This window comes from Camarhynchus parvulus, chromosome 8 (genome assembly GCF_901933205.1).
Source record: "Camarhynchus parvulus chromosome 8, STF_HiC, whole genome shotgun sequence".
NCBI lineage: Eukaryota > Metazoa > Chordata > Aves > Passeriformes > Thraupidae > Camarhynchus > Camarhynchus parvulus.
This window is the reverse complement of record NC_044578.1, coordinates 4,918,947-4,940,980: the sequence shown is the minus strand read 5'-3', so window position 1 is coordinate 4,940,980 and position 22,034 is coordinate 4,918,947. Positions and strand designations below refer to the sequence as shown.

General features: G+C 45.2%; 4 protein-coding genes across 6 annotated transcripts; 2 read left to right on the top strand and 2 right to left on the bottom strand.

Annotated features, from left to right (window-relative positions):
- Positions 1-148: 148 nt before the first annotated feature.
- YIPF1 (Yip1 domain family member 1) lies at positions 149-6,182 on the bottom strand. Of its 3 annotated transcripts, none has more exons than XM_030953390.1 (10): positions 6,113-6,182; positions 5,927-5,999; positions 5,077-5,240; positions 4,371-4,451; positions 4,192-4,279; positions 3,947-4,063; positions 3,148-3,314; positions 2,464-2,646; positions 1,401-1,504; positions 149-444 (listed from the first exon to the last, which is right to left on the bottom strand). In XM_030953390.1, exons 2-9 carry the CDS (start codon positions 5,955-5,957, stop codon positions 1,406-1,408), a joined length of 930 nt encoding a protein of 309 aa, XP_030809250.1. In that variant the 5' UTR covers positions 5,958-5,999; positions 6,113-6,182; the 3' UTR covers positions 149-444; positions 1,401-1,405. The 3 variants fall into 3 exon arrangements, with proteins under 3 accessions (XP_030809250.1, XP_030809251.1, XP_030809252.1); XM_030953391.1 differs by having other exon boundaries at positions 384-444; positions 5,077-5,210; positions 6,113-6,175; XM_030953392.1 differs by lacking the exon at positions 6,113-6,182 and having other exon boundaries at positions 384-444; positions 5,077-5,210; positions 5,927-6,078.
- A 1,265-nt stretch (positions 6,183-7,447) lies between these two features.
- On the top strand, positions 7,448-11,252 carry DIO1 (iodothyronine deiodinase 1). The gene is made up of 4 exons (XM_030953885.1): positions 7,448-7,778; positions 9,292-9,435; positions 10,507-10,706; positions 11,187-11,252. Exons 1-4 carry the CDS (start codon positions 7,448-7,450, stop codon positions 11,250-11,252), a joined length of 741 nt encoding a protein of 246 aa, XP_030809745.1.
- A 1,095-nt stretch (positions 11,253-12,347) lies between these two features.
- On the bottom strand, positions 12,348-14,809 carry HSPB11 (heat shock protein family B (small) member 11). The gene is made up of 5 exons (XM_030953886.1): positions 14,596-14,809; positions 14,024-14,130; positions 13,622-13,690; positions 13,036-13,079; positions 12,348-12,573 (listed from the first exon to the last, which is right to left on the bottom strand). Exons 1-5 carry the CDS (start codon positions 14,691-14,693, stop codon positions 12,466-12,468), a joined length of 426 nt encoding a protein of 141 aa, XP_030809746.1. The 5' UTR covers positions 14,694-14,809; the 3' UTR covers positions 12,348-12,465.
- Positions 14,810-14,874: 65 nt separating this feature from the next.
- On the top strand, positions 14,875-21,410 carry LRRC42 (leucine rich repeat containing 42). The gene is made up of 8 exons (XM_030953432.1): positions 14,875-14,940; positions 15,818-16,305; positions 18,407-18,538; positions 19,574-19,692; positions 20,052-20,140; positions 20,223-20,336; positions 20,489-20,573; positions 20,933-21,410. The coding sequence occupies exons 2-8, from the start codon at positions 15,833-15,835 to the stop codon at positions 21,187-21,189; spliced, it is 1,269 nt and encodes a 422-aa protein (XP_030809292.1). The 5' UTR covers positions 14,875-14,940; positions 15,818-15,832; the 3' UTR covers positions 21,190-21,410.
- Positions 21,411-22,034: the final 624 nt, after the last annotated feature.

Here is a 22,034-nt window from a genome sequence, read left to right as displayed (position 1 = left end):
TTACGTTCGTTTATTTACACTTTGAAAGCCTCGCTGGCGGCACGGGCCTCCCTCACGGGGGTCCAGTCCTATCACAACACCAGGCCTTGGACCAAACCCTCCCCACAGCTTCAGAGCGTTAGGATGCTTTGCGCACAAAAAGTACAAATCACATCACCTTCAGAAGGCTTTATTCAGAGGCAAAACAGTGTGGCGGGCACAGAATTCAAGAAAAACAAAACATAAAATAATCCCAACGAAAACAACAACAACCCCTTTCTGTTCGAGGCTGGGATCACTGGTTCACTCTCCTCCTGGAACACGGAGATGTCCATATGTCCATGGGACATCGCTGTCCGTCCTGCTGCAAAACACATCCCTTGTCCTTGATGTTTCCAAGGTCTTCAGTGAAAAAATAATCTAAAATAGAAACTACTGTCTAGATGGAGAAACTGGTGCCGTCATCTGAAAGAGACAAATAATTCCAGTGAATATTTCAGCTCCTCACCAGAGGACACAACAAGGCACATATTTAAGTCTCAATACTAAAATCCATTACGGTCATATTGATTCTAATAAGGCATCCGGAATGAAAAAACTGATTTTGCAGGAGGAAAAGCCACTAAAATTGACTTGCATGATTGGATTATGTCATTTTTTAATGTGCCTTTCACTGGGCACATTTGGCTATTTTTATATTATTTATTTTAAATCTAATATAGTTTCTATTCCGTAAATACCCTGATTTTCACAAACACAATTGAGGCTGGTGTACTTGGAGTGGCCTGGCTATTAGGCTGTTCCTGGACCTCCTCCAGAGAATTATCCAACAGAATTCAAATGTCATCTGCTGCTGGCAGCAGGCCTGGATGCCAGGAAGCAAATGCTCAAAGCCATCCCAGAGAAGGAATGCAGTGCAGAGGGATGGATGGCTCAGCTCTGAGTCAGCCCTGCCCAGAGCCTACACACATGTCCTCACACAGGGCTGCTGCTCTGAAACACTGTCTCAAACATCAAGGGGGAAAAACCCAATCTGCTTTTTGTATTAAAAGGAAAAAACTGGAGTCTAACGGTTTATTGCTTAAGTTTCACTTGTGCAGAATAAATTCAAATAAATGCTTTGGGGTTTTTGTAAGGGAATGGCCTCTGGGACTGAGTATATTATTTGTTTACATGTGAGTTTCTTTGCCAAGATCAAACTTCAAAGAAAATAACATATCTGTTCCTCAGAGTCTTTTCAGTTTTTACATCTGCACTTAAAACCTACAACTGAAACAAAGTCAATAAATTTTATTTATATAGAGACCCTATTTAGCAAAATTAGTCTGTTAAACCCCTTTCCATTCAACCATAGTGATGGGGAAAAGTTTCAAGATGTCTGTGATGACTGCAGAAAAAGGAAGTTTAGATAGGGTTCTCACCTTATTTAGTGACTCTTTGTTATTACTGTTGTTCCATTGTGAGCAGGGATAATGGGGATAATAGGTGCAGGAATATCCAGTTCAGGGGCATCAAAAAAGTATGCCTACATTATCACAGAAAAAAAATATTTAGAGAGAAACATATAATGCTGCCTCATCCCAGCTCTTTCTTTCCACACCCATCAAACACAGATACACAGATCCATCTACTCTGGAAGCTGTGGAAACTGAGGCCTGGTGACACCCTTCTACCCACTGCAATAAGGAAACAAATCATTTAAATCTTCATTGTGTATTTCAATGGCCTCAGGGTCTTCTGTTTTTTAACACTTACTGTGTATGAAAACAAACCTGCTCAAACTCCTAAGCCCACACTTTATATTGAACATTTAATCCTTCTAAAGCATATAAAGTGCAACTGGATACTATAAACATTAAGGCTTTGCTGGTACTATGACGAATTCCAGGTGAATTGGACTCAATGATCCTGATGGGTACCCTCCAACTTGGAGATATTCTATGACTCCATAATTGATTATTAATTTTATTACCAGCACTGTCAGCGTCACACTGGTGTCAATTTTTGCTACCTTTAAAATAATTGCAATTTTTACACTGGAGGTTTGTCACAGACATATTTTATGAAAAATCCTTTTGCCAGGATCTTTTCTCCCAAGAAGCTTCAGCTTTGGAATGTGTTCTGGAGAATTGTTTACCCAGCATGTGAAATTGTTTTTACTTGATGACCAATGACAGCCACCTGTGTCGAGGGTGTGAGCAGTCACAAGATTTTATTATCATTCCTTTCTATTCCTTGCTAGCCTTCTGATGAAATCCTTTCTTCTATTCTTTAGTATAGTTTTAATACAATATATATAATAAAATAATAAATCAGCCTTCTGAAACATGGAGTGAAGATTCTCATCTCTTCCCTCGTCCTGGGACTCCTGCGAACACCACCACAGAGGTTTTCCTGTGACCAGCCAACCCTTCCTTCCCTGTCCCATAACACCACCTATCCTAGGAAATAAGAGATCAGGGAAAAGGACTGGCAGTGTCCCACCAAGCATCCAACAGCCAGCAGAGCATGCAGCAGCAGGATGGTGGCCACGGTGGCCACGGCGATCCGGCGGCTGTCGTCGCGGACGGCGGGCCAGAAGGTCATCACCAGCACGGAGCCCGAGAGGCACAGCGAGAACACCACCAGCACCCAGCGCACCACCTTCTGGGGGATGATCCACAAGATCTGCAAAAGGCAGCAAAAGGCTTGCAAAAGGCTGGCAAAGAGGCTGTGTGTTCTGTGACACCGTCGTCGCTTCCGTTTGTGCACAAATAAACTCGTGCCTAAATCTGACACATCTCTTACTGGAGGAAAGAGTAAGAGCAGTGATGAGTTCTACTCCCAGACACAAGGGTGAATCCCAAGTTATGCCACTCCCTGCAAGGCCTGTCCCCAGCCAGGGAAACTTGTCCTTGGAGCCATCAGCATGTGTTCCCTGGGGACACAAACATCCTGATTCCTGAGGCTCACCAGCAGCACCTTGCTTGGTTTTGCTGCCTCTGGGGAAATGATGTGTCCTGGGCTTTTCCAGCACCCACAAAACACCTTTACACTAGACAAGCTTCAAGAAAAGGAGAAAAAGATTCTCCCAGTCTCCAAAATTTCAACAAATATCAACAATATTATAAGAAACAGCAGACCTTCTCAGGCAGGATATGTGAGAGGGGCACTCTTAGCCATACGTACCGCTGTGGGAATGTAAATGAAGAGGGAGTAGCCATACACACACACTATCTCCAGGAATGAGTAGGAGACAATGTTCATGACTTTACTGTTCCTCCACATCAGGAATCCCCAGAGAGCAAGGGGAACAAGCCAAGCGTATGCATAAATCGTTGTAGCAGCTATGGACACTGGAAACACAACAAAGGGTTTAATGTTCTACTTTGAATCCTACCAGAATCAAAGGTGTAGAAGCATTCAGCATAAAAACTAGAAAGCTACCTGGGAAGATACTTCCAAAAGATGAAGTTTGAATTATTAATAAACTGAGAACTTTGCATTTATATCTAGTTTATACCCAGTGCTCCGCCAGCACTTCAAGTAGGTGATAGCAGTGATAATCTGACCTGGTCATTTTCTGCCTCAGGCCTGCAGGTTCCTGGGAGGCCACAGATCCAGCAAGGCCCCCACCAAAGCACCACAGTGCCCAATGCTGGGCTTTCACTCTCTGTACAAGGAGACATTCACAAAGGCTAGAAAATAACTAATTACTCCTGCTTGCTCTTCTAAAACCCTGAAACTAGCTTATGCTCTGAAGAAACAGGGTTCTGCCAGTCACAGCCCATTTTAAGGGCTTCTTTCACATGTCTAAAAATTTAAAAACAGCAATCAATCAAAAGACTAAAGTGTTAAATCAAAGCCATGACCTGGTTTTATATTACTTCATTTGCACATAAAAAAATACACCAAAAAACCAAACCAAACCAAAACACCCCAAAAAAACACCAACCAAAAAAACTCCCACAAACGACTACTTACAAACCTTTTCTGAACTCAGGCACATAGCGGTACGTTGGTTTGCCCAGATGGATGAAGAAATTTGAGAGATTGCCACTAACAGCAATGGTGAACACGAGTGTAGCACATATCCAAAATGGACCTTAAAAGGAAAAAAAATCAATCAATAGCACCTCCTCTGCTGTCTTGCTCTCTAGGCCAGCAAGTAAAAGTGTAATACAGACTCAAAATATTTAGCACAGCAAGTAACTTCTCCCACCTCACACCTACCATAAAGGTCAGGATTGCTGCGGATATACAGCCTTACAAAGTTCTTCCCAGGAACTGGGAACACTGACCCTTTGATTCTGTCCAGGACCTATGAAACATAAGGATTTGTCTGACTGACAATGCAAAAAGGGAAAAGGCATAATTCAGACAATAGTTCTCCTCTGGAGCAGAGTATTAACCTGGTATGTGTCCACATCGAAGAAGGTCTGGTAGTACTCAAAAGTCCAGAAAGGGGCACTTTTCTTCTGTCCTGCAAGCAGCTGGATGGTGGGAAAGGCAACACGGAAAGCGTTACAAGCACACAATTTATGCATTACTAATTCATTTACACAGTAGTCACATGATTTTGGTACCCAAACTGAAAACAAACATAACAGGATAGGATTATGTAATGGTTTCCCTCTTCCCCTCCAACAGCTGTCGACAGCCAGTCTCTTATCTCCCCATAGGCAGAACCACGCACGGCCTGAGGTTGTAAAGAGCAGCCTGCTACTCCCTGCTGCCACATCATCTGGAACACACACCCTCACCACCATGACAAGTTCCTTTTGCTGTCAGAACCACAGAACGGCCTGTGATTGAAGGGGCCTTAAAGATCATCTCACTCCATCCCCCTGCCATGGGCAGGGACACCTTCCACTATCCCAGGTTGCTCCAAGCCTGGCCTTGAACACTTCCAGGGATGGTGCAGCCACAGCTTCTCTGGGCAACCTGTGCCAGGGTCTCACCACCCGCACTCACAGGATAGAATTTCTTCCTAACACCAATCTAAACCTCTTCTCTTTTAGTCTGAATCCATTCCCTTGTCCTGTTCTCTGCATGCTCTTGTAAGAAGTCTCTCTCCATCTTTCTCACGGGCTTCCACCATAAGGGTGAGAGCATTACCTCTGTTTTATCAGAGTCATCAGTGCCCAGTAACTCATCATCCTCTTCCCTCCCCGGCTCCTGCAGGTGGCTGTGCTGATTCTTGGGGATTTCAACTGGCTCATCGATGCTTATGGTGGTGGCATCAGGATTTGCTGCAAGCAAATTAGCTGCATCGTCAAATTCTGCAAATAAGTACATTACAAGACAGGCGATGATCAAGACACTAAAATTTTTGTTCTCATGGCTCAAATAAATGCATAAATACCTTGAGACAGATTAACCACTAGTTTAGACATGTTGGGTACGATCTGTTTCCTAAAGTCCAAACTGACACGGATCAAAATGAGCATGTAGTCAGTTGATAAAGCGTGAGTCTGCTTTTCCTGCCAGTCTGCCTGCAGGATGTGACACTGGCAGGACTGGAGCCTGCCTTCCTGCCCTGCCAACAGCCCCCAGCCCAGGGCCAGCAGGTCTCTGCAGGGGAAGGGAAAGCTGCCTCCTAGAGAAAGGGGTACTTTTAATATTCTCCAAAAATTGACGTGAAGTTTTTCATGAAGAATTAAGGCAGTCTGAAACCGGGGCCTTTTGCAAGTTACAGAGCAGTCTGCCCCTCTCCAGCTGTCACTTGCTACCACAAAGGATTTCAGTCCACGATTTCCGTCAACACCGGTTACATTTTTTATCTGACCAGCAGCACAACTCCATCTCAGAAAATTCAGGATACCTGACCCCATCCTGACGCCACAAACAAAACTCCCAGGACGTTTTTCTTCCGCGAACGCTCAGGAACGCTCCCAGAGCCTCCAGCGCCTGACGGCTCCCCCAGCTGGGCCCAGCCCCGCGTCCGCACCTGCGACACCGCCTTTACCTTGGAATTTGAGGTCGTCCGCCGTCGCCATTCATCCGCCTGATGAGGATCAGCTCCCCGGGGCTCGACCCTCCTGCAAGAGGACAAGGGCAGCGCTGGGGCGGGTGCGGTCCCCGCCCGGTGCCCCGCGGCCGCGCCCCCCGAGCCCCGCACCCGCCCGGGCCCCGGGCCGGGCACCCCGCACACCTCGGCACCGCCGCGGCCCCGCAGCCGCCGCTCCGCTCCCTTAAAGGCGCCGCGACCGCCGCGCGGCCCCGGCCAATCAGCGGCGCCGCTGAGCCCCTCTGCCCCCGCCCCTCGGGGAGCAACTGCCCCGCCGGCGACGCGCCTGGCACCGACCAATCAGGGCCCGCGCGGCGCTTCCGCGTGCGCGGCCGCCCGCCCCCTTAAAGGGCCCGCGGTAGCCCGAGCGCGGCGATGGCTGCGGTCTGTGAGGGCACATAGTGGGGCTGAGGGTGATCGTGCGCTTGTACAGCTGTTACAGACGTACAGTGCGTGTTCTGGTAAATGAGAGTTTTACCAGAGAAACACAGAACGGTTTGCGTTGGAACGGACATTAAAACTCATCTCATTTAATCTCCTTGTCATGGCAGGGACACCTCCCACCCGAACGCGTTGGTCCCAGCCCCGTCCAGCGTGGCCTGGGACGCTCCCAGAGATCCAGGGGCGGCCACAGCTTCTCTGGGCACCTTGTGCCAGGGCCTCAGCACCCCACAGGAAAGAATTTCTTCTTCGTACCTACTCTAAACCTGCCCTCAGTTGGTTTGCAGCCATTCCCCCTTGTCCTGTCACTGCTGCCCTTGTCAATGGCCTCTCTCCATCTGTCTTGTCTCCCTTCAGGTGCTGGAAGGGCACAGTTAGGTCACCACAAAGCCTTCTCTTCTCCAGGCGGAACAGTTCCAACTCCCCCAGCCCTTTCTCACAGCATCCCTCTGATCTTGGCGTCCTCTTGAGGCCCTGCTCCAACAGATCCATATCCTTCCTGTGCTAGGGACCAGCTGGATATTATATATACTGGAGCATATGATATATATATATATATATATATATATATATATATATACTTTTAAATTTTTTTTTTAATCCTTCAGCCCCAAAATGCCGAACCCCGGAGTGCAGCAGAGCCCCAGAGCAGTCAGAGCAGGAGGAACAGGGCACTGTTTGCACAGTATCTTGCATCACCCCAAGGCCTCAAGCATCAGCACCTTAGTCTTTACTCTGGGATTCAGGGAGAACAGCCTGATCAAGCTGCCCTCATTTGTACAGCACAGCCCACATTTGTGGATAAGCCTCACAGCTCTGCAGCGAGCACCACAGCCCCACCCTGGCTGCACTGACTGCCTTTGGTGCAGCCGGAGAGAGCACTGCTGACGGGATCCTTGCTCACCCAGGGACTGAAGTGCAGGGACAGGACAGTGTGCAAGGCAAGGCAGAAACTCAAACACGTGAATATTTTCCCTCCCCCTCACCCTCTACCTTTGCCCCTGCCTTGCATTGTGCTCGCCAGACCTCTCCACCACCATGTCAGGCATCAGGGTACTGCTACAGAAAATCCTGATCCTTCTGCAGGTTACTCTGTCTGTTGTGGTGGGCAAAACACTGATGATACTGTTCCCCAATGCCATGAAAAGATACATCCTAAAGATGGGTGAAAAGAGCAGAATGAACAAGAATCCAAAGTTCAGCTACGAAAACTGGGGCCCGACTTTTTTCAGCTTCAAGTATTTGCAGTTTGTGCTGAAGGTGAAGTGGAAGAGGCTGGAGGATGAAGCCTACGAGGGACACCCTGCTCCCAACACACCAGTGGTGACCCTCAGCGGGGAAGTTTGTCACCTCCTGGATTTCATGAAAGGTCAGTAATTGAGTCGGTAATTTCAGTAATTGCTGAGAGCATAAATGAGGAGATGCTGCTGAGGGAGCAGGGACGGGCAGCTGGCACCAGAGTGCATCATGTGCAGACCACCAGCACCCACCTGCTGGAGAAGATGCAGCACATTTACTCCAGCTGCTTCTTGATTGTCAAAAATAACCTGCATTTATCACCCTGTCTATGCTATCCCTTCACACCACTGAGCTTTTGCAAGAGCTGGCTCTGCCTGGAAACACTTTTTGCTGAAAGCCAAGGTAATAATTTGTTTTAGGGAGAGAAGGCCCAGAACTGAAACGTGTGCAATGATTCCTGAGTGTTGGCTGTCGTTCCCTGTCCACACAGAAAATTCCACACCAGCTCCCTTAGCTAGCCTAAAGCCTAGAAAGCACGCAGTGGGTTTTTCCACATCTAAAGTGGCTGGGAATAAAGCAGAAGTAGCTGCTTTGTATTTTGTCCGCTGCCTCCCACTGAGATCTCAGCAGAACGTGGAATTAATCATTAAACTGCAGCCTCCATCCCCACGGGAGGGATTACATCCTTCTCTCACTCTGCATCCCTAATTATATATAGATATTTATGTAGAAAATGGGCTGCAAATTTGGAGAAGAGAAACACAGTATCTACAGGAAGGTACCACTGTTATTTAATTCTTTAGGATGTGGATCTATGGTTAGCAGCAGCTTTTAAGTTAAGCCATGCCAGAAAGGTCTTGGACAAATTTAATGGAATTCAGCATAACCAGACTAAAAGAGGTGCTTAAAAATCCTGCAAGCTCTCTTAAATCAAGGCCTTGCAAACAGATGCCAACATAAACACAACACTGTGTTAATTTGTAAGCAACTGCAGATACTTTTGCCAGTGTAAGGTTAGTTTAATAATAATATATAACCAGAGTTCTGTTTGGACAGGAAATTGCAGAAATACATTGAAAGCATGAATGCCTGTGATGCATGACTGAAAACTCTGCAGTTTCCCCTCAGCTCAGCTTGAACTGACACATCTAAAAAAATCTGGACATGAAAAGGCACTGGGACTCTGTCCTCAATGCCCGCCCCGAACCACTGTCCCTGGATAACCTTGCAGAAGGCCATGTTTAGTATTTTTGAAGTTGCTCCATACTAAGGACCTCAGGGAGGCTGAGATGCGCATTTTGGATCAGCACTCTATCCCAAAAATGTTGGTAACTTGCTAATTGGCTCTTGTGATGAAGCAAAGAGAAGCTGTGTGACTGCAGGGTGCCTCCTGCCTGTACTGGGCAGGGTTCCCTCAGGTACTCCTTGCTGGATGCAGCACAGACAGAGCCAGGCTAGGAAAAACACTTTTATGCCTGCTTTGCAGAGATGCAGAGGTTCTGCTGCTGATTTTACTGACCTAGGAGAAGTTCATGAAGTGACTTAGTGTTGTCCAGGAATCCCTGCACCAGAGGCTCAGTTCAGTGTATTTAATTCTGTCCTTACTCCCTTAACCATAAAACTTCTTTTTTTTCCCCCCTCAGATAACCGACCTTTAATCCTGAACTTTGGAAGCTGCACCTGACCTTCATTTATGCTAAAATTTGATGAGTTCAACCAGCTTATCAAAGATTTCAGTTCAATAGCAGATTTCCTTATCATCTACATTGAGGAAGCTCATGCAGTAGGTACAGTACAAACACCACAGTGATGCCAACCACAGCTACAAATGTGTCACTTCCTTTAGGGAAAAAAAAGTGTGCTAGCAAAGGAGGGGGCTGCAAACAGCACAGAAATCTTCAAATCAAGTGGCAACACCACATCTAGGCACCAGTTTGTGTCCCAAATTCTCCTGAGATTCTACTTACACTTCTGACTTTACACTCAGTTACTCATGGGAAGGACACAGTTGTGTTTTTTAACAATTGCCTCTCAATGTTATACAGCTCCTTTTGGAAAGAGGAAGAAAAGATATTTCATAAAACAAAAGTGTACAATATGTTATGTGTTGACAGGAAAAATAAATTAGTTTTTAATATTTTCCAAGAACAGGATGCAGACTCCAATTTGAAAAATTTAGCAAGCAAACAAACCACACTTGTTTATCTGCACTGGATTCTAGGTAACACATTGGCACTGGTTTTATTCCAGGATTAAATGTTTTTCTAAAACCTAACATTTATAGTTTTCTAGTAGTATGTAATTTTCAGCAACTGAGAATTAGAAAATGACTAAGTCAGTCATCAAACCCTTTTACTAGTTTCTACTTTACTGGGAAGAGTTGTGTGCAAATGTTTGTTTGCATAGTTCTGATAAACAAAGGTGTGGCTTGGCTCACATTTCACTTCTCACAGACCTATAATTTTGGTTTATAGGCTTAATGAGTACAATCAAGCAAAATGAACAACACTAACAAACCTTACCCAATACGTGTTCCCCACCTGGTGTCTTTCTAGGGTAGATCTATGTGGGAAAATTTCAGCTAAAATCCATCAAATATTTCTGAATCCAGGGCAAGAAGAAACTACAGTTCATGAGGGAGAAAAAAACAGATCTTGGGACCACTTAATAGAAAGCTCTAGTGCTGCCATAATTTGAGGAGGGCTTTCATTTCATGGCAAGTTCTGATGTTGGAACTTATTACAGGAATAAACTGTAAGATTCTTTTAACCTAGTTTTGGGGTATGACACACAGTACATGTCCACCCTTGTACCTATTCAAAACCTTCACTGCTAAATCCCTTCCTCATTTGTTTTAGATGGATGGGCTTTTAAAAACAATGTCATTATTAAAAATCACAGAAGCCTTGAAGATCGAAAAATTGCAGCACAATTTCTTCAGAAAAATCACCCTCTATGTCCAGTGGTTTTAGACACTATGGAAAACCTGAGCAGTTCAAAATACGCTGCGCTGCCAGAGCGACTCTACATGCTTCAGGGAGGGAAAGTCATCTACAAGGTAAAAAATATCAGCACCAATGAGCACAGTGTACAGAGATTCTTAAATTTCAAGGTGACTTGAGACTGCTTTACATTTAACAGTCAGTATTTAGTTCTGTTTGAGAGCTAAACATTTCACAATGCACTGTAAATGTGGAGAGAAATGAAAATGCAGCAAAACCAGTCTGGGCCTTTATAATGTACACATTTAACGTACACCTCAGTCTTGCTCAAATATTTATCCTTTGGCTCACTAGTAACCTGAGGTACATCTAAGCTGTGAAATCCAGGAACACTTCCCACCTCCAGGATCCAGACATTGGCTCTATCCCAGTGACACAGCAGGGTGTAACCAGTGTGTAACGATCTCCCAGGGATGGCTCCAGTGGAAAGGGAGCCCAAGGCACACCTGCCCACAGTTCTGGTGCAGCTGCTGTGCTCTGAAGGATTTCTGCTCTGCCTGCTTGAGCATCACTGTGTCATTTTATTGCCTTTGCAGGGAGGAGTGGGGCCTTGGAATTACCACCCCCAGGAAATACGTGCCATCCTGGAAAAACTGAAATAGAAAAAGAGGACTTCAAAGCAAAAAACTATTTGGATAAAGAAGTTCAAAAATACTTTGTCACAGACCTCAGTTTAAGGAAAAAAATAGAATTTAAAAACAGCCATAGAGAGAAGAAAAGAACAATGTTGCATATGCAATGTATATGCAAGGAGCATCTGGAATGAGGTTCATTATGTTTGCCTAGAAGATTTCATGTGTCATCCCTACAACACCAACTTCTGTTCTGTAGTAATTTACTACTCTTATACAACACGCAGTAATGTGGGAGCTGGGTCCATTGAGCTCTGGATACCAACATTTACACTTGTAAGGAAACCTGCAGGATGAATTTCAGGGCGGTGACATTTGCAAGAGTCCGCTAGTATGCAAAGCAGCTGATTTCACATTACTATACACATTGCACTTGTGTATATAAAATGTTCCCTTTCACTGACTTCAGGAGGCTTCTGAGCAAGACAATCTCTATCAACATCTGTTTCCATGAATATTTGTTATGATGGTCCCAGCTTAAAGCACTAGTGGCTGTGACCTGATTCTAGAAAATATTTATAGAAACAAGGGATTGATCTACAATTATTAAAAGTCTATCAAAACACTTAATTTGGCTTGAGATTATTTCCCTTCCTGCCCTGCCTTTCTCCCCCAAGTTATTTCTAAGCATTAGCAGATATTTATATTCATTCTAATAATCTCTGAGTTTGAGCTGATCAGAAATGTACCAATTTAAGGACTTTTGAAAGACTTGTTTGACAGTAGGAAGTAATACATCCCACTTAAGTAGCTCACACTTTTTTCTTTTTTTCTTTTTCTATTTAACTCAGAGTGCAAGGGAAACATTTTATAGGAAATTGAGTTTTAATTAATGTATTATGTAAGCCTGATATAAATATACTACCTTAAATGGACTCAGTTATGTTCGGGTGTTCTAGGCTGACACTTTAGGTTACAAAATGAAAAAGCTGTTACTACAATTAACAACTGCACTGTGTTGAGGTTGGACTTGATCATCGTAAAAGTCTTTTCCAACCTAAATGATTCCATATTCTCCTATTCTATTCCATACATTAAACCAGCAGGGAATACATACCACATCCATACCTTCAAAAACCACTTTAATACAAGGTTCTAATAATAAACATTCTCTGCAGTGCAGCTATCAAAATGTAACTTCCTTATAAAAAAATAAAAGTGGAGGCCCAAATTTAAGCTGGGCTCAAGTGTTCTCTGCTGTGCCCTCTGCCATCACCCGGTGCACTGACACAAAATGATCAAAGGCAGATTTGATGATGAAACGCAAGTAAGTGGCCTGGAACTCAGGAAGCTGCAGGAGAAATAAAAATAATGTTATTGCATTCTCTGTAGTAACAAAACTACCCAAGCACATTTGCAGAAGTTTGTTAAACACAAAGATCTGGATCTTTCAGTGTCTGTTTTTTGAACTGCACATAAATCAAGTTCTTTGACCTGCAACTCAAAAAAATCCCATTATCTCCTGAATTCTGCAGCCTTAAGGGCAGCAAGTGAAGGAGGGAAGATTGCCACACTTCTGGAAAGGGCCCTTGCCCCTTGTTAGGAGCACTAGGCAGGTGCAATTTCACAGCACAATCTACAGAGGAGCAGCTGGGAAGTGCAATTTCACACCACAATCTACAAATTCCTCTCTTTAACACCAACTGAGCAATAATTGTAAATAAAGACATGTTTGGTTTTTTTATGGTTTCTCCCCACTTAGTCCAGACATCCCATTTCATGAACACTACTGATGTACACTGTAAATACTCACTGGAAATTCTTCCATTTGGAGCTGCCCTTCTCTGTGCTGCAAATCTAGAAAATATATTTTAAGGTAAATAATGAAGAATAATGTGCAATGCAGTGAAGTTTTCACTGGACTCAGAGTTCAAGTGAGTTTAAGGACAATGAATTTACACTGCATATAGACATTGTTCTTTTTTACTTTTACAGGTGATTTAAGAGAATACTTTTTTGCAATATCCCAGTGTGTGTGTATATATATATCCCACTCATTACAGTGTTAAAAAAAGTCACCCAAGAGGCACTAAAAAAAGCCAATCCCCAAGCCAAACAATGCAGGAAATGGCCCTCTATTATACTATGTAAGCCTGTTTTTAATTTTTGGAACATAAAGTGCACAAGTAGTGCTTTTAGCCCTTATACAGCATTTTACTCTCCAAACTGCTGCAGAGACCAGCAGTGTTAACAAAATTCACTCAAACGTGACTGTCACATTAATGTCTGATAAAACAATCATCACCCCACACTTTACTCAATAAATAGATGAGGGGTTACAGGGATTCACTGAAAAACACCAACATTGCTCCCACAAAACGCCACAAACTCAGTCTTACCTTTTTCAACACACCGTTCAAAACCCACAGGGTCTTTCGATGTGCTTCTTTCAATCCTTAAGGTCCGCACTAAAATATATATCAATTCAAAATATCAACACAAGTTCTGATTCTTTATTGATATTGATATTTATTCCATCACTTTACGACCACAAAACACTTTCAGAGCATTAACTCATTTATTTTTTTCTCTAAGCTATGAGGATTGTGGATATGAAGCACGATTGCTTTGTGAAAATGAATCTTTACGCAAAATTAAATCTTTATGTGACATTAAATGTGTATGAATCTCTTAAAAGTCGCTACATACAGACTAGGACACTACTGTGGGAACTTTTATTAAGGCAGAGACACACGTTTTAACATGGCACATATTACCTACTGCAAGACACAAAGTCTTACCCAAATAACACTGGATGGCGACTTTGCTGATTTTTACACATTTGGGAAAACCAATAATCAATTCCTGTGGGAACATGCCTGTCGTCGTCCAAAATGTTTTGGAACTCCTGCAGAGAGAACAGGACAAAACCCTCAACCGCAGCTTTCCATCTATAACCATCTTGAATTAAATTTATCATAGAAAAATACGGAGGTGAAAGGGAGGGAGAAAGCTGAGGGGAAGAGGGGTGAAAAGGGAAGGGTGGAAAAACAGGGGGACAATGAGGAAGGGGAGGGATGAAAAGCAGGAGGGGAAAGAGGGAGAAAGGGACGGGGGAGGCATTTTTATTTGGGGCAGTTTCAGCAGTGCCCTGTATAAGGACGGGCAGCTCTCTGGAGGCATTCCCACCTCGCCGGGCAGGCTCCGTACCCGGGCGGCCCACAGGAGCGTGCAATGGCGGCGGGCCCCGAACAGTTCCATCCGCCCTGTGGCGACCCCAGCGTGAGGGCGAAGGGCCGAGCCCGGGCCAGCTCCGGCGGGCTCCGTGCGGGAGGAGCCGCTCCCGCCGCCCGCGCCCCCGCCCGGCCCTCACCCGTCCGCCACGCTCTCGGCGGGGTGCTCGGCATCGCTGGACGTGGCCAGGACCAGGGCGGCCCCCGTCGAGCTCCGGCACCAGTCTGCGGCTCTCATCGCGCTGCCGCTCCCGGGCAACGGCAGCAGCTCCCCCGCTGCGGCCGCTCCCGGCGCGGGAAGCCGGGATCGCCCCTGGCAGGGCGGGGGAGGCCGGGCGGGACTCGCCGCTCCCGCCGTGCCCCGCTCCGCCCCGCCCGCCGCCCGCCCCCCGCGCGGCCCCGCCCGCCGCCCGCGGGCGCTGCGGGACGGGCGGCGGGAGCGCCGAGCCCCGGCCCGGCTGACGGCGCGGCCCCTCCCGGGGCAGGTAGGTGGGATGAGGGGGGATCGGGGAACGAGCGGGATTCTGGCCTCCCTGCCCGGGCGGGGACCCTTCCCCCCGCGCCCCCTGCCCTTGTGCCCTTCTCCCTGTGCCCCTTCCCCTGGTGCCCTTTCCCTTGGCGCCCCTCGGAGCTGTCCCCGCTCGCGGCGCGCTCACCCCTGGGTACAACCCGATCCCTTCACAGACCCTTCCCAGCGCAGCCCCTGACCCTTCTTCGGGTTGGACTCGATCCCTTCGCACCCGCCTCCCCATCCCTTCCGGGACCCCGGCCCCCCTCGGGCAGGGCCCGGTCTCCTCCCGCCCCGCAGGACCCGATCGCCAGTCCCGCAGGCCGGGAGCTGAGAGGATCCCGTCCCTGTCCTGCCCCTCGCCATGGCAGCTCTGGGCTCTCCTGCCCCCCGGCTCTCCTGCCAGGACCCTGCTCACCAACCAGAGCCCCCCGGCACCGGCTGGGGAAGGGGCACCGGGAGATGCCCCCCCTGCCAGGGAGGGAGCTTCCAGCAGGCTCCATTGCCCAGCTGCAGTCAGACATGTGCCCTCCTCTTCCTTCTCCTCCTCCTGCTCCTGCCTGCAGCAGAGCCGGGCCTGGTTGTGGGGGCACTTCCCACTCAACCCCAGCCTCTCTCCTGCTGCCCCATCTCCGTCCCCGACCTGGGATCCATCCCGGGCCTCTCAGCCAGCCCGGGGGCCAGTTCCCACTCGGACGGTGTGTGTGGCAGGCAGCTCACATCCCTGCTCCACACAGCCTGCCCTCCTTGCTACGTGGCCATGCTCAGGGCTCTAAGGGGAGCTGCCAGCTTTGGGGGCTTCCCTGGGTCATGTTTTCCTCTGTTCTTCACCTGTCTGTGATTTGTTTTTACAGAGCTGGTCGAGGGGAATGTCGTACTGTCTCCACTCAGAAAGCCATTTGGATACTGGGCCAATATACGTGCGTGAAAATGGGAAGCTGCATGTGGTAAATCAGGGTGCAGGCGGCGTACAGAATGTCACTCCTAAAGCGAGACCTTTTAGTCTGTTTTCCAGAACTTTTTCAGTGGAGCTTTGCATGAACAGGGAGGATGATAGGGCAAGGAGGCAGAGGACTGATCATTTCATCTTCACATACACCAAGGAGGGGAACCTCCGCTACTCAGCCAAGTCCCTCTTCAGCCTCGTGCTGGGTTACATTTCTGACAATGTAGATCACATTGACTCGTTGATTGGTTTCCCAGAGCAGATTGCTGAAAAGCTCTTTTCAGCAGCAGAAGCAAGACAAAAGTTCACAGAGCCAGTGACAGGACTGAGAGCTTTGCAGAAGTTCACTGAAGCCTATGGCAGTTTGGTGCTGTGCTCACTCTGCTTGCGGAACAGGTAAGTGTGTCCCCTAACAAATCTTGTCTTCTGCTAGCACACTTCAAGCTTCCCCTAAATTAAATTAAAAATACATTTCGGGCTTACAACACCACCTAATTTTAATGAAATGCCCTGAGCCTTATCTGATTCTTGTGCTTGCTGCCTTTTGTCCCATCCCTTTCCTACAAGTGCAGCTGTAGGTTTCATTTTAAGATAAAAATCGTAACAGAGGTAGCAGACTACATCTGTTTTAACCAACAGGGGATCTTATGTGGAGGATTAAACCTGCAACTATTTTTAACAATAATAATCAGCACTTCTGTGGAAATCCATGTGCTTAGTGCCTTCTCAGGCATTTCATGGAATGTTTCTGTAATTGCTATTTAAAAGCTTTTCAGCACACTTAGCTGACTGTACAGATAAAATACACCCTTGCAAATTGTTCGGGTTTACCAACTATAAGCTTGCTGTCATGTCTCATTTTGGGGGCTCAGAAGAAGATATAGACTCGTGGGTAAGTTGCAGGCTTTGAAATCAGGCAGGTTTTACATTAATTTTTTATTGTTGCCACCCCCATATTGGCTGTACTTTAACAAGGTCTTGATTACAGCCCAGCACTAGTTTTTCCATCTTCTCAATGCCTACATCTTTAACTGAAAGAGTCTTGCCAAGTTTAAAACTGGATTATGTTTTTAAAGCCTTGCTCCTACTGAAGTCCTTCCCAGTAATAGAACCCTTCTCTTCCATCTCTACACTTGAAAAAGGGATGGTTTATCCAGTTTAAAATCAAAGTACTGGCATATTCATCTGAAGTGCCAAGGGTGTTCTGAGCACAGTAGGAATGTTTGAGTAGAAGTCAATTATCCTTTGTTTTATCCTTTAAACCTACTCCCTTTTTATCTCTAGCACAGATAATTTTATGGGCTTAATTTAGAAATTAAGCTACTTCTGGCATCTTTTGCCATTACAGAAAGCTGAGTTAAGTATCAAGTCTTTGAAATCCAGGAAGTGAGGCATTAAGGCGTTTTCTGATGACTTTTATTTCTAAAAGAGCCCACTCTCCTCTCCAGAACCCCCCATAGCTAATAATCTCTCTCAAGAGCTGGCTTATGCTCTGACTGTTATGTTGTGCTTTCTGCAGAGCCAAATTGCACAGGCAAGGGGTGTGAGGGGGGTGGTTTGATGGGTAAAATTACCCTGGGAGGATATTATGGTCCTCTTATTTGCATGGACAAAGAGGTGTTCCTGCAGGGATCAAATTAAAAATCACCCCCAGTTTATGCAGTGAAGATGCTGACCTCAGGGTGTGCCTTGCCATGGGGAATACAAGGTAAATTCAGGAGAGATCAGTGAATTTGGAGCCACAGGGACAGCAAGAGGTGACTGCAGGGAGGTATTGAGGGCTACGTGCTCATTACTGCATACTCATGCCTGCCATTCTTCAGTGGTTTGTTCCCATCTCTGAGCCTCCTACTGAATGGCTCCAGCACAGATGTTTGCGTGGCTGCTGAGTGAATCAGAGCAGGGAACCAGCACAGCTAAAAAAAAACCCCACTGAGTAACTGCTGCACAGGGTGTAGCCCCAGCTCTGGCCAGCCCTGGACTTCTACCCCTAGTCAAGCATTTTATTGACATACATAAAAAATAAAATGTTGCCACTGACAAGCTATCCTGTCCTGTTTAAAATCCACATTTGAGGTGGATTTTAAACCTGGATGAATGTGGGTTTGTCTATACCCTTCTTAGACACTGAGGAAGAGCAGTTTGTGAAGCTGACTTGTGATAATCCGGGATATTTTGCATTATTCTGAAATAATACAGCAATAATCTGTAAAGAAGCTCCTAATAGCAATATTTGTAAGTTGAAGTCTTGTTAGTCCAATATTTTGCATCAAATCAAAACCATGACAGTGATCTAAGGAGAAGACTGGGAATTCAGACATGTTGTGTGCCAGCTGCACATGAAGAGGTACTTGGTGCAGCTGGGTAATTTCTGTCAATTTTCACATAGTACTTGGCAGAAATGAGTGCATTGTGCATATGACACTTGGGGATGTAGACACCTCCTTACATGCCTGAGCACTGAGGGCTTTTCTTTTTTTTTTTTTTGGCTTTGCAGATACCTGGTTATCTCTGAAAAGCTCGAAGAAATTAAGTCTTTCCGGGAGCTGACGTGTTTGGATCTCTCCTGCTGTAAACTTGGAGATGAACATGAGCTGCTGGAACACCTCACCAAAGAGGCCCTGTCTAGGTACCAGCTCCTTGAGCTAAAAATGACACTTTCTTTCCTACCACTAAGCAGTTCAAAGAATCAGGCTGAGACTTTAAAGGGAAGTTTCACAGGCTGCAGAGAGTAAGGTTGAAGATTTTGGTTGTTCATAAAACCTGTTCTGTAGGTAAACAAAATACAGAATTTATTGTACACAAAGCACATACTGAATCATAAAAAGTACTAAAATTATGCAAGACAACTTACTGTCTCATATTCTGTATCAACTTTTTATAATTTTCATTGTCTGGGTAAGAAATGCATCTTAACATGTGGAACAGTTTTACATTTCCTATTTTTAAGTGGAAACTTTTTCAGCTAAATTTTCAACCAAACTATTGTTCTACATGAAGATTTCTGCAAGCAGGAGGTTGATTATTTGGCTAGTTAACATCTCAAAACAGTAAATTTTGTAATTTTGTTTGGTACCAAAAAATGACAAGTACATAATTTTGGAAGCATTAGGTAGGATGACTGCTAATTAAGGATATTATGTTGCTGTAAGATTTTGGTGCATTTTGCATCAAGGTTTTATATTGAAGTACTTTGAAGAGAGCACTTCAATTTGATGCTTTTTCCTGAGTTTTGTTAATCAGTGCTATAAGACCTCATTATTTTCTTAAAATCATTGCTTATGATCACGTATCGAATCTGCCCTCTCTCAGTTTGCCAAGCATTTTTTCTTAGTTTTGAGTGCATTTCGGTTTGGCAGCCTTGGTATAAAGAACTTCGGGGTATAAAGAAGCTTATTGTCTCTGTTGGCAAATGTTTGGCTCTAGGATCAGTTTGTCACTAGAGCTGTGGGAATAGCTGCTCAAGTAGTGCTTCTGTTGAGCTAGCAGGGAAATATAAAGGTATTTGTTACTCCTGCTAACCCAGGCTCCTTCCTCACTGCTTTTTACAGTGACCCTGTAGGGCTTGGCACAGGATGACCCCTCTGACACGGAGTTTCAGGAGATTTTGCAAAACTCTCAGAAATAATGACCATAAACTCCACGTTTGTATCTCTGCTGGCAGTGTGAAGAGGCTTCTCCTGAAGGACAACTCCCTGTCAGACGCCGGCCTGCGCAGGATGACAGCGCCTGTCCGTGTGCTGAAAAAAGGGCTGGACAATCTGCTGGTGCTGGACTTGTCCTGTAAGTGCTCCATGTCTCACAACAGAAGAACCTGTGTCCTCTCTGATAAAGAATTTATCCTCCTTAGCACTGAAGGAATACAATTAATTTGTTGATTCCCATGAGCCAAGTGCTCAACCCCAGATTTGACCAGCAGCCTCCCAGAAGGCACAGGGCAGACCTGAGGTCTCAGGCATTTGCTACTTACATAAATATTTTTAGTAGTTTGAGAATTTGTGTTGTAAATATTTGCATTTTGATAATTACAGGGGGAAAGTCAGTCTTGTTCCAGTATTAGCTTTTGGAACAAATACTTCCTTGGTATTTTGATAATTGTTTTCTACAACATGTAACTTAATTAACTGTACTTGGCCTTACAGGTAACCCTAAAATCACAGATGTGGGAATTGGATACCTTCTTTCTTTCAAGAAATTGAATTGTTTGGACATTTCTGGGACAGGTCTCAAGGTAAAAATCATTAGAAAAAGTTTACTGGACAAGTGTAGTAAAAGCTCTTGCCCTCTGAGCGCTTTATATCCCTTTTTCCCAGGATGTTGATGCTGTCATAAAGCGGCTTCAAATGCAGATAGGCCTGGTTCACTCAAAAGTGCCTCTGAAAGAATTTGATCACAGTAACTGCAAAACAGAGGGATGGGCAGAGCAGGTAAGGGGCGTTAAACCTGTTTTACTCTCTAAAAACTTGCTTTACAGAATACAAAATTGCTGAATGGGAAAGAACAGGGGATGGAGTTGTTTCCAACTGTATTTCTGTAAATTTTGCAATACACATTTGAACTGCTTCATTTGTTCTTTCAGACAGTTCTGCAGTGGGAGCAGGCAGTTTTGGAGGCCATGAAGCCCCAGGACAACCTGAGATCCAGAGTTACAGCTCTTCACTTCTGTACGTAACTGCATGGACACCACAGAGTTGATTTATTTTCTTTTCTACTGGGACTATTCCCATACTTTTTTGGGTTATAGTACAAATAGCATCTCAAGTGTGCGGTTTCAGCCCTTTGTGTAACTGCATTACAATGTACTTGAGTTTTTTCATTTGTTAAACTTCTGGATAATTCAAGTACAGCTCATATAACAACTGAGTTTTTTCCTTAATATTCTGAGTCCAAAATATAAATGGTATTTTTTTCCTGTGCACATTTCCAAGTTGGCTTGGCCAAAACAGTTTGTACCACAAAGTTATGCATTTTACAGCATAATTCTGTTTTTCCCAAAATCTAAACTTGATATTTTTGCTTGTAGATGGCAAGACACACAGAATAGAGGAAGTAGTCAAGTGCACACTGGTGGAGCCAGAAACTAAAGCATCTGGAAACTTGCAGTTTTATAAAGAAAACGTTGAAAATTGCCATTTACCTTTGAAAAAGGAGGTTGCAGGCAGCCATGAATTAAAGAACAATAAAAAGAGAGCTTTGGCTGAACAAGAGAGAGAAAGGACTTCCAAACAGAAGCATCTGTGCCTCACTGTGGAGGACTGGGATTTGTTAAATACCTACTGAGTCAGAAAGAAGTGGGTCTTTTGTTTGTTGTTCTCTTGCTGATGACAGGATTTGGGCATATTGAGAGGGAGTGACAAAGTACTGTTAAATCTGGTTGCTGTGACATGCCTGTGGGGTAGCCTGCGCTGGGGGAGGGATAGAGACAAGAAGGTTGGTAATGCTACTGTATATTTTCAATACATAATAATTTTTTCAAATAAAGTTTTTGTTGTCATCCTTAACTAACTCTTCTGATGAAGGTGTTTTTCACCAAAACAGCTGGTGCTATCCCTGCTGCTCTCCTGCCTCTCAAGGGGCAGGACACAAATCACAGCAGCTCATCTGAAATGAAGCTGCACTGGGCTTGTCAGTGCCATGGGATGTTTACAGTGCTGCTAGAACAGAAACCTCAGCCTGAAAGCACCAGGCTGTGCTGATGGGGCTGTGCAGAGGGAGGGAGCACAAAGGATAAGCACAGACCTCTGGGAAGGGAGGCAGAGGCAGTAACACCTCAGCAACAGCCATTGCAGAAGCACAAAGTGGAACACAAGTCCCTTTTCTTTCTCATTTTAGCCCAGGAAATGAGAGCTGGAATGAGGTTACTGTAGAGATTATGCTCTGCAGTTGTAATTTGTTCTCCCTTACAAGCAAATTCACTGCATTTGAGATCATTCTGTGGTTTAAAATCCATTTTCAGTGTGCCTGCAATACACTAACTGTGCTTCTCCATCTGACAACACTGAGGGGCATTTATCATTCAAATATTAATTATGCAGATCAGCTGTATATCACCTGGACACTCAGACCTGTTCTGTGTTGGTGTGTGCAGCTGTAATGCTGTAGGTAACTGTTAAACATTGAATTCC

Coding starts and splice junctions, on each gene's coding strand:
- YIPF1 (XM_030953390.1), bottom strand. CDS start 5,957: ATGGCGACGGCGGACGACCTCAAATTCCAAG. Junction 4,064..4,191: donor CAGCAATCCTGACCTTTATG/GTAGGTGTGAGG, acceptor TTTCCTTTTAAG/GTCCATTTTGGATATGTGCT. Junction 3,315..3,946: donor TGTGCCTGAGTTCAGAAAAG/GTTTGTAAGTAG, acceptor TTGTGTTTCCAG/TGTCCATAGCTGCTACAACG.
- HSPB11 (XM_030953886.1), bottom strand. CDS start 14,693: ATGAGAGCCGCAGACTGGTGCCGGAGCTCGACGGGGGCCGCCCTGGTC. Junction 14,131..14,595: donor GCCGAGAGCGTGGCGGACGG/GTGAGGGCCGGG, acceptor TTCTCTCTGCAG/GAGTTCCAAAACATTTTGGA. Junction 12,574..13,035: donor TCCAAATGGAAGAATTTCCA/GTGAGTATTTAC, acceptor TTTCTCCTGCAG/CTTCCTGAGTTCCAGGCCAC.
- LRRC42 (XM_030953432.1), top strand. CDS start 15,833: ATGTCGTACTGTCTCCACTCAGAAAGCCATTTGGATACTGGGCCAATA. Junction 19,693..20,051: donor GCTGGTGCTGGACTTGTCCT/GTAAGTGCTCCA, acceptor TTGGCCTTACAG/GTAACCCTAAAATCACAGAT. Junction 20,574..20,932: donor AGTTACAGCTCTTCACTTCT/GTACGTAACTGC, acceptor TTTTGCTTGTAG/ATGGCAAGACACACAGAATA.